Source organism: Nanorana parkeri, unplaced genomic scaffold, assembly GCF_000935625.1.
Source record: "Nanorana parkeri isolate BGI_ZX_2015 unplaced genomic scaffold, ASM93562v1 scaffold2422, whole genome shotgun sequence".
Taxonomy (NCBI): domain Eukaryota; kingdom Metazoa; phylum Chordata; class Amphibia; order Anura; family Dicroglossidae; genus Nanorana; species Nanorana parkeri.
The window spans coordinates 85,118-96,678 of NW_017308690.1; the positions used below are offsets into that span (position 1 = coordinate 85,118).

General features: G+C 42.0%; 1 protein-coding gene across 1 annotated transcript in view; it reads right to left on the minus strand.

Annotated features, from left to right (window-relative positions):
- OCLN (occludin) overlaps positions 1 to 11,443 on the minus strand; it is a 31,025-nt gene extending 19,582 nt beyond the window's left edge. The window contains exons 1-2 of the mRNA XM_018573550.1: positions 11,421 to 11,443; positions 1,599 to 1,673 (exon numbers count right to left, since the gene is read on the minus strand). Of these exons, the coding sequence (XP_018429052.1) occupies positions 1,599 to 1,648 (50 nt within the window). The 5' untranslated portion in view covers positions 1,649 to 1,673; positions 11,421 to 11,443. The remainder of the gene's footprint in view (positions 1 to 1,598; positions 1,674 to 11,420) is intronic.
- Between the last annotated feature and the right edge of the window lie 118 nt (positions 11,444 to 11,561).

The window sequence follows — 11,561 nt, forward strand, 5'->3', positions numbered from 1 at the left end:
AATACTCCGATACATAAAACAAGTACCTGTGCCGCGTCCGCCATCTTCAGGGACCCGAATCCGCCGCACACAGGACCTCCATCGCGTCTTCAATGAAGCAAGATGGCTGCGACCTCCTGTGTCATCTGCTCCATTCTGACCTTTTCTCCCGCCGATTGGATGATTGACAGACTTCCTCACCAGTCAGGAGTGACTGGTGAGGAAGCCTGTCATCATCCAATTGGCCAATCAGCGAGAGAAAAGGTCAGAATGGAGCAGATGACTAGGCTGTGACACGGAGTGGCTGAAGCAGACGGAGAAGACGACACAAGATGAATGGTAACCGCTGGCTGATTCTCAGCGGTTACCAGCCTTGTAGAGCAGCAAATAACTGTACACTGTATGTGACGAGTCATTTAGTCCCTTTGTGGCGGGATGTACAGTGTATGTCTCCCATCACGAAGGGGTTAAATATATACGTATTGTTATTGTAAACGGAATATGCTAAAACTTAAGCATGCCTTCTTAATTTGATGCATCTTTGCCAAATGTCCTGTAGTGTCCTCTACTATAGCAATTTTCCTAGCAGCCAAATGATACATCAAAAGAACAGCTCCACCATATAAGTTGGAACAAAAGTAATTAAAAAGACTCTGGGGTTCAATGAGAGCATGTCAGTTTTGTGCTCTATGTGCCTAGAAGATAACACATGTTGCACTGTTAGTGAGTATTCTTTTGGTAATCAAATGAGCAGGCTGGGGCATATTTTGTGGTTTTGACAGTGTATCTATAACGCTGTTTGGATGCTTTTTCATTTTGCTATCATGGATGGAAACATTTATGTTAGAGGGTAGACTTTTACTGAAGAGGTACCGTATATACTCGAGTATAAGCCGAGATTTTCAGCCCATTTTTTTGGGCTTATACTCGAGTCAGCGCCAGCGCGTCTTCTTACTTACCTCGCCGAGCGTCGCTTCTCTGCTGATCCAGTGTGCGGCGCTCCGAGCGGGGTCATCTGGCAGTCTCCGGGTCCTAACATCAGCAATAAAAAACATGGAGCTAAAAAGGTTTCTATTGCTGAAAGTTCATAAAAAAGCAAAAAAAAAAAGCCGGCATACATTGGGATTTCCCGATCTATACCAGCTGTCAGTGAGAGCAGTAAATGCGGCTCTGCTCTCACTGTCGGACACCCAATTCCTGAAAGGGATCGGGTGTCTGAAAAGGCTTAACTCTTTCAACATTCCCTTGTCCTCACACCCTATACACTATACCTTAGACCGCTGCAGCAGAGGGGAAAAGAGGCAAGTCAGCTCAGAGGATAGGGCGAGTATAACTTTATTTTCCTCCCTAGACCAAAGCAAGCAATTAACCCTTGCAGTGCGAAAGTAGCCTCGCTGCAAGGGATAATAAAAATGTTGCCGTAGTTCTTCTTTAAGCTTTGGCGGGTTCTTTCTTGCCAGAAGCATTATAAATTCTTGAACTGGCAAGCCAAATTACAAGTACACATACAAGTTGGACACGCACAACCGCTTATCAACTAAGTTCAGTGTAATAGGCCGCACCTAGTGTACATTTCTTATCAAATGTTTATTTGATCATGAAGAAAGGCAGATACTTACTATTCATCTGGCCGATACGGAGGAGGACTTTCAAATGGTCTGGAAGACATTCTTGATGGTGGTCAGAGAAGGAACCTAAAAATGAAAAATTAAGAGTTAATCAGCCTGTTTTATCCTGACCAGCTACTCGGAACTTTAATATAAAGTACTGGGACACAAATGACAATCCTCTAAGTATAGACCTGAAAACATCCATCTGATATAATAACAGGAAACAAAGAGGTGCATTATTCAGTAATCACAGTGTCTCATGCCATACTGTAGATGACAATAGATTTACTATAATAGGAAGCTCACTGAGCCATATATTAGAAAAACAAACCTTCCTAGATGCACTAGTTATCTAGTGTAATGACAGTTTTGTGAAAATACAGTGCTAGGATAAATGGGAAAGAAAAAAAAAAGGTCCATCAACATCTACTTGTGACTGACATTCCTCCGTCCTCTAATTACACACTGCCGTCACAAAGGATTAAGGGATACAATTTGAAATAGTACATCCTTTGAAAACTCGGTTTTCCCACTCAAGTAAATTTCCTGTTGGGTGCACAGAGCTAATTAGCATTCTTATGTTTAAGATGACTGTTTTTGTGAAGACAAGCACCACACTCCTATTTGGACTTCTTCCTAGTTAAAATCGCAAATCCGTGTGTTAGAAAAACTATTTTTTTTCACCGACACATTTTTTCACTCTATAGATCATAAAAATGAAAAACAAACATGAACAAAAACACATTGGCGTAGTGGTTAGCGCTTCTGCCTTGCAGCACTGGGGGTCCCTGGTTTGAATCCCGGCCAGGTCACTATATGCAAAGGAGTTTGCCTGTTCTCCATGTGCTTGTGTGGGTTTCCTCTCACACTCCAAAAGACTTGCTGGTAGGTTTATTGGCTCCTCTCTAAGTTGGCCCTCTATGTATGCATGTGAGATAGTGACCTTAGATTGTAAGCTCCTTGAGGGTAGGGACTGATGTGAATGTAAAAGTGGTGCGTAAATTGCTGTCAGCGCTATATAAATACCTGAAATAAATACCAACCCAAAAAGGTATAACTTGTGATTGGTGTACTTCCAAGGCTGGTGGCAAGTTTCAGAAGACTAAAATAAATCTGATTGACCTGGAAGACTCATGAACAGATCAAAGGATTTTTTTAAAATACATCTTCCCAGTTTTCTTGGTGTGTCATTGTACATCAGTTCCTGTGTATTCAGGGTACATACCTCTGCTGCCTTCCCCTATTTACACTGCAGTCTTACACTTTCAAAACTTGTAACCAGGACACATTAAACCTTGTCCGAGATCAAATAAAATCCAGCCCTCAATCTGACCATATTTAGGTAAATCAATATAATCTGGCCCTCAATCTGACCATATTCAGGCAAGTCACACATCCTTTTGAAGAACATGATCCTTCTTGGGACCTAAACCAAGGACGATTCTGGTAAAAAGTGGGTCTACTGAAAGGTAAGAGGATGTTCTCACAGAACCTATACTTTTATATAAAACTTTAAAGAAAGGGTCAGTGCCCTAAACAGTTGTGCCCTCTTTAGAACCAGAATTACAGTCACCATTCTGCAGAACAGTTGAGATTCTAGTGTTTCTGCATGCCATTCTTCTACTTACCCAGGCATTTGCTGAACAAACATTGCAGGGAAGCTGGAAGACATCACTTTGGCCTAATGGCCGTCATCATAGCTACAATAAGATCAGATCTACACCTGGGCCTAAAGCTGCCTATGGAAATTAGACAATTGTCCATGCATTCAGAACCCGGCTGCTGGATGAGCATTTAAAAAAAAAAAAAGATCTTTATAGAGTGAACAAGCATGTTTGTACCTATGGAGGAGAGAAGCCCTGCAAGCACTAGTGGTCTTAAGCTGCCCATACACCTTGAGATCATCGAATGACGCTTTTCGTCCGATGATCGAACAGCTGTACGATTCTCGTACGGCGGCCCCATCCTGCCCAGGTTATCGCAAGGTTGGATCAGCGGTAATTAAAAGAAAGCACCTGGACGAATTGCGGTAATCGACCGCACGTATTTTCGTCTGCGCATGTGCAGTGTAAATGTACGAATTTTGACGTACGGAAACGCCACCAACCTTGCGAAAATCGTACGATCAACCGAAGTTTTCTAACCTGCTGGTTAGTCAAAAGTCGATCGATTGTACAGTATTTGTGGTTGTACACTGCCCATCAACCTTACGAAATATAGGGAAAAAACGCGATCGCATACGGAAATCTGCCGATATTCGTAAGGTGTATTGGTACCTTTAGACTAACAATAACAATCTGACATAGCCTGTCCTAGCTGATCGTTTCCCCAAGCAGGCTCACACAAGAATCACTAGCCAGAGCTACATTACCAAAATAAACATTTTTTTTTTTTTGTTTTAAAGTTATTTTTGCCACCTGTGCCCCACCGGGGAGATTTCCCTTCACTATAGGTTAAACTTGTGTCTTTTTTCACCCTATGTAACTTCCTGTGCTATAAAACACATCAAAGGGGCACAGGAAATCCCCCCCTTAGACATTCCTTACTGAAGTATCCTCACTGGAAGATTTCCTCTCTATTCCTGTTCTGGTGACACCTGGAATATTTTTGACATCAGTTTAGGAGACAAAAAAAAAATAAAAAAATATATATATATAATTAGGGCTGGTAATGATTAAAATTTTCGTGTTCGATTAATCGAAATTTTTTTAAATCAATTATAACGCACATACAGATCCAACTACATTGGCCTATACACATACAGCAATAAAGTATTACAATGAAGAAGGAACACACTAATCCAGCACGTTATTAATCTCACATGCCCTACTCAATATGGCCGCCGCTTGAGTGGGGCAACTCAGAATAATAACGTGCTGGATTAGTGTGATCCTAGTTCATTTTAATACTTCATTGCTGTGCTGTGTGTGTATAGGCCAATGCCTTGGCTGTAGCTCGCGCAGAAAATAAAAAAATAAAAATGTAATCGATCAAAAAGATTAACACATTGAGATTGATTGATTGATTGATATATATATATATATCAATCAGATTATTATGACCTTCGTTGGGCCACAAGATGACTTAGTTGGGCCGCCTCGTGAAAATCACACACGTTTTGGCTTTAAAATACATCTAGAGTCCTAAGTATTCTCATGTTACACTAGATCTAATACTTCCCCGATTAGCAAGGGATTCTTAAACTACGTAGACTGCGGAGAAAGATCCCTACATGGGCTTACTGATATTACATGTAAATGTATTTTCTTTAGAATCGGATCTAAACCTCAATCCCATGAGTAGGAGTGTTAGCAGTCCAGTACACAAGAAGATTCTGGAGGAGAGGCCATATCTGGATTTCCTTTATCTGCCTTGTGACTCCATTGTAGACAATAGCTTTGCTGACAGAAGCACGGAGAACAAGTGCAGCGCTGGAAACTCACATGTTTGAGACTCTTGTGCTCTGTTTTTTTTACAGGAACACACCAAGAATCCTGCTGTGTCTATCACAGCCAAGTCAGTCGGACAAAGTATGCAGAATACAGGGAGGAAGCAGGAGAGGCCCATTCACAGGGAGTTTCCTCACATGAAATACATTTTTGGCCTTATTTACAAAGCTACTTTGCTTCATGTGAGCTAACCTTTTCCTCCTTGCAAATATTAGCCTAAAAATCCCCCTAGAAATGTTCTCCTTTAGATATGCAAAAACTATACAATCTGAGGAAAAAAGTCGAAACTGATCATGCAATTTGTATGCAATAAGACAGCCCCTGGTACTACACAGCTGCTGGTAGACCCAAACTATTGTACAAACAGATTAGAAATCCAGTTTAAGAGGAACCCATGAGTGTAGTAGAGGTATGGGTGCCACCAATTGATGGCTTGTTTTTGAAGTTTCATGGGGTGTAGCAAAACAAATATGCAGTTAGTGAGGTGTTGGGACATGTGATAAATACATACTTGTCCTGGGTCAGTGATCCCCTAGTAGGAAAAAGTACAACGACGCAAGCCTCCACCTTTAAAAGAAAAACACAAATGGAGAATTTTGGCATTACGCCCTTTTTTGCCCCGTCATTGGTAACCCTTCAAGATGGCTACATAGAAGCCTGTGCTTACAGCTTAAGGCTAGGTTCACACCTAGGCGATTGAGCTGGTGAGCGATTGTCGCACATTTCTGCTTTAATAAATCACGCAGTTTTCAGTGCATGTCTATGGTACCCAAACCGCACGACAAGCGTCCGAAAATAGCTCCTGCACCTTTTTGCACAATAGGTGATTTCTACCGCGTGACAAAATCGCAAAAGGTGTGAACAGCTTCCATAGACTTGAATGCAAATCTCTGTTTTGTGCGATAAGGCTAGGTTCACACCTAGGCGATTTATCCATGTGCATTGTACCACATCCGCCCTGCAGCACAGCATAACGCACGTGTGTGCATTCTGGTGTGCTGCATACAAAAAACAAAAAGTCATTTTTTTGTCCTGTCTGTTTGTAGCCTATTCAGAATTAGACTAACTTTCATGAAGAAATACAAGTAAAGTATCTCAGACTGAACGCATCTTTAATGTTGGGCTAGTTCACACCACTCCGTTGAAGAAAGGAAAAAAAAAAAAAGTAGAACGTGTTTTACTTTTTTTCAGCGCAGCATAACACAATGGATCTGGTGTGAACTGGCCCCATTCAAACCCATTCATTTTTCGGTGCCCTTCCGTTAGCATTCGTTGAAAAACGGACTGTAAACAGAACGGATCGAAGGCACAATTGCAAGTCAACAGACCCTCCACTGACCTGCAATTCCTTCCGGCGAATGCACACTAATCCCGAAAGCAAAAACATTATATATTGAGGCTTACCAAAATGTGGCGGCTGCATTAGCTTTCTTTTATAACCTTTTTTCCCCATTTTCACCTAGTGAACCGGCCAGTAATTCTGATATTTTTCAACTTCCTTCAACAGATCCAACTTGTCCAGCAAATATGGCAGATAGAGGGTTGAGACAAACCATTTAACACCGACAGGGGTGCTTACCATCAGCTTTTATTTATGGAAAACCTTTATCCAAAAATTTAAAAAATAAAAAAAGGAAAAGAAAAAAAAAGTTGCTGTAATTGCTTAAAAGAGTTAACTGCAGTTCAGATTTAAATTGCTAGCCAAGTCCATAAAGTGGACCATACACTGTGCAAATTTATTCAGTGGGGTCCCCGTGGGCACCCTTCTGTCTGGCATCCTTCCATCAGAACATAGAGACAGTCGGAAAATTTTTGGGAGAACAGTGTCAGGAGCCGATTGGCTGTCATCACTGTTCAGGTATTCTGACAGAGGCACACATCCTGCTGTCAGAATACAGTAGCCCAGCAGGAGCAATGCCCACCCATGCTGCTTGGCATGGATAGAGGAATCTTTTATTTTTTTTGTAATTCAGCCAATACAATTTAAGACAAGATGGTAAGGAGGGCCCTGCCCCTGAGGGCTTACAATCTAAAAGGGAGGGGCAAGTGATAAATCTTTTGGTCCTTCTAACACTACCCTCGCCACAGGGTGACGTTGCTTCTCCATAGAATGGGGCCACCCCAAGACTGGAAGTGTGTTACTGTCCGGATTACCAAGGGAGAACATAAGGAAAAAACCTAAGGAAAGAACCTAAGGAAAAAAGGAAAAACAACAAATGCAGCCGCAACATGTAAGAACTGGTAAGCCGTCATACATTACATTTTTGGTTTTGGTTTTAGATACACTGTAATTTACCGAACAACTTTGTATTAAAACCAAAAGAAGCACATTACTTAACATCTCCCATCTGCACCCACAAATGTTCTAACAGTATGGTTGTTGTTTTGTTTTTTTATTTCAAGCAGTGCAAGTACTTGAATTTGTCTTTGGTATTAGCCTCTTTCAGTCCAATGTAAAGTCTGTACAGCAGAGCTCAGAAGGGTAAGCGAAGCAGCTCATGGAGCCTGTCCTCTAAGCAGGCAGAAAAATTATTTTATGTCCTTAGCCATTTTCTTGGAATTTAGGTTTAATGGGATATTGCTTAAAGCAGAATTTTGGGCAAAACGAATTCTTGCAGTTGGGCCACCACCGCACTGCAAGGGTTAACGGCTCATTTTGGTCTAGGGAGAGAAAAAAAAATAAAAAGCTATACTCACACGAACCTCTGAGCCGACAGGCTGTGATAGCCCCACTGCAAGGGTTAATAGAAAATTTGGCCCGAAGTTCTTTTTCAATAAAGTAAATCAGTATATAAATAACTCCTGCTCATTAAATATAAAAATTGCAAGTTACAGACATGCCCATGTTTACTATTATTGATAACCGGATTGAACCTTTTGCCTGTTATCCTCCCACAATAGAAATTGTCTCATTTCTTAAAAGGTGCCAATACACTATTCGATTTTTGTTCGCAAATCAAAACACGAATGTGGTTTCGGCAGAATTGATCAGCTGATGGGAACCCCCCCCCCGATTTTAATTACTGTACTCCTGGAATAATTTCCCCCATCGGTCAGACTGGAAAACTTTTTTTGAGTCGAACCAAAATCGATGGATTAGTGGCGTTTGTATGAAAAAAATTGCAGCAAGAACACTGCACATGCGCAAACGAAAATCCGTTCTGTCGAAAAAACTTTTGTGTAGTCCACAAAAAAAAAAAAAAAAAAAAACGATGGATTAGTGCCGTTCAGACGGGGGAAAAAAAAAAAGAGGCAGCAGCAAGAACACTGCACATGCGCAACTGAAAATCCATTCTGTCGATCGACAAGATTCGGTGGGTTAGCATTGCTTTTTGAACGATTATCGAAATTGGACTGTGCATGATGGGGTATTCAAACGGAAATCGAACGAGGGTTCAATAACAGCACAAAAGGAAATTGAACGATAATTGCAGAGTGTACGGGCACCTTAAGAGTAAATAATTCCTCGCCATTGTACAGTGCCTGTATATTGAATCTGAAATGGCACTGCAGGCATCCCAATGCCTGCCATACACATAGGACACATTTCTAGCAACTGGATTGCAAACACGCCTTCCAACTAAGCCATTGGCGGTAGGCTGACAAGACCCATTTGACATTTTTGTAGCCGAATACTGGTTGAAGTGACCGGTGTTGTCAGATGTTTGACCTTTCAACCACAGATCTTTACAACATACTTATTTACTTTCTGCCAAACGATTGAAGGTGCATTGGAAACCAATAAGAGCCAACGCACAGCGCCATATACACAGCATTTTTGAATTACTCCAGTCACTAAAAACAGGGAAATACAGAAGGTGGCAGATTTCTCTGGTGTAGTGTCAATTGAACACCACAAAACCGGCAGCCAAGAATTTCCCTGACTCCTGGTGAAACTGGAAAACCAGCTTTCATTAGAACAAGTACAGCATGAACAGGTCCACGTGCTGCCGGGGTGGAGTCAACACTTAAAATAGCTTATTTGATACGAATATAATACACCCCAGCTAAAGGATAAACACGACACCCTTTAAAAGTATAGGCATAGACAATATGTCCTAGATCATCAGTTCTCAACCTTGTTAACTTTGTGGAACCTTCAGGTCTCGGGGAACCCCTGCTAACAGTTATACCTACAGCTCATGGTACATTCGTGATATGCGTAGTTGGAGAAAGGTTTTTAATAAGAGTATAGAGCATATGGTATACCTCGGGTATTTGACATCCATGGCAGATTTTTTTTTAACATCCACCTTCTGTATACAAAATTATTTTCAGTAATTTTGAAATGGAAAAGAAATATATAAAAGAGAGAAGAAACATAGATGGTAACAATTGTGGTGTTCCCCTAACATTAGTAGTCAGTTACTCCTTACTTTGGTGGTTAGTGGAAAAGTGTCCCTTTACTTTGGGTGTTCGTGTAGGTGGGAGATCAATTCACTTTTGCTCACTGCTCAATGAACCTCCAGTAACCTCAGGAGAAACCATAAGATCGCACTCGTCTAGATCAGCCTCTCTCAACCAGGGTGTTGTGGCACCGTGCGGTGCTTTCTGGCTTCCTCAGGGATGGCTTGAAATCTTTGCACAGTGGCATGCCTTCCCATGGTCCAGGCTGACCAGCCATGTAGCAGCAGCAGCAGTGGCTCTCTGATGTGAAAGTGGCAAACTCTGTGAAAGGGGAACTCTCATGTGAAGGGGGGGCTTCTGATGTCAAAAGGGCTCCTGATATGAAGAGGGCCCATGATGTAAAAGGGGCTTTGATGTGAAGGGGCTCCTAATCCGAAAAGCGGAACTCCTATGTGAAAGGAGAGGGCTACTGATGTAAAGGGGGGGCTTCTGATTTGAAGGGGATGCTGATGTGAAAGGAGGGGCTCTAATGTAAAGGGAGCTCCTGATTTAAAAAGGGGTAAACCCACTCTTTATTTCTCAGATAAGGATCTGTTATCGATCTTGGAGGGGCCACACATTTTTTTTTTACATTTTAGACTAGGGTGCACCAAAACTTTGCATACTTTTGAAGGGCGCTGTGACTAAGAAACGTTGGGCTAGTTAAAAGGCGCCATTCATATTGCAGTAATTCTAGAAGACAATTTGCTCCAGTTGTCTCCCAGACATGAAGAAAACATCCTGATCTCTGTAGAGACTGACATTACAAAGGATAAATAATAAAACTAAACAGTGCAATGTGTCCTGAAAACACCAAACCACCACAAGACAACTGATACTATGATGGCCGGCACTAACAGCAATACTATGTCAGTTTATAAACAAGGCACGGGTTACCAAGTGATAAGATCCTCACCACTGGGCACCCATTACAATGCAATGAAGGTGTCCATACAAATGAATGCTCTACACCCGAGATTACCTGGAACGGGAAATGTCACATCTATTAGGAAGCTTTACACGCCAGAACAACAGACAAACAATTATTCTCAGGCTGTCTACATTGCATGTTGGGGTTTATGCTTTGATTACACATGCCTATAGAATTGTGGTTGTTATTGTATCCCGCAGATCCTAGGCAGCCGTACATTTGCCGTTTTGGTAAAATCAGTGTAAATAGTTTTCACACTCACAAGTTATTACAAACAAGTTACTCTGGGCATATAATGGGGAACGCAGGCTGTTACATATGAATAAAGCAGGTCAGTGCTGCATCTAATGGGGGCACAACCAGTACAGGGGTATATCTGTGCCTGCGGAGTGTACACATTGTAACCTATGTACATTAGACATGAAAGGGGTCACTAACCCAATATATGCAGCCAGATATCAAGAAGCAATCCAACCACCAATATGATCTTTTACAGTATTCGCTTTTAAGATGAACTCTATAGCACTGATAAAAAAATAAAATATATATACCCTCATATATACCCCCTGAGCAGGTATACCAACAGAGGACAGGCCAAAAATGTCCCCAATTACCCCCCTCCCTCCCCCCACCACCACCACACCAAGAATAGACGCTCTGCATTTACTAGCCACAGGCAACTTCTATAGACTTCAATCAGAGCTCCTGACAATTGTTCGTTTTTCAGGCTTTCACAAAAACACACAATTCTGCCTAAAAAGAAGCTCATGTACTTTTCCTATGTAGCTTCCAGTTACAGGTGACAACAGAGACCACTGATAACAGCTGAGTGGGAAACACAACACAAATCTCAGCTGTGATCAGAGGCTGAAAACAAAAAGAATTCTTTGTAAACAGTGCGAGGCCGACAATCAGAACTGATCAGAAATACATGGGCTGAGATCCATTTGTCAAGAGATAACCTCACATGAAGTCTGATACAGAAATCACATAGAAAAGGTCAGGGACAGGAGAGGACAGGTATGGCAGAGCACGGGTATAGAGGGGGGGAGGACAGGTGCTCACCTGTGTACGGTACACACTCCCCTATAGACGATCCCAGTAGAATTGTTCGTCTCTCCCCAGACACAGCCAGTCCGATCTGGGCAGTTCGTGCTGATCAGATCGCTGAGCCTCCTAAGCCCCGCCCCCTGGTCGTCTCTCCCC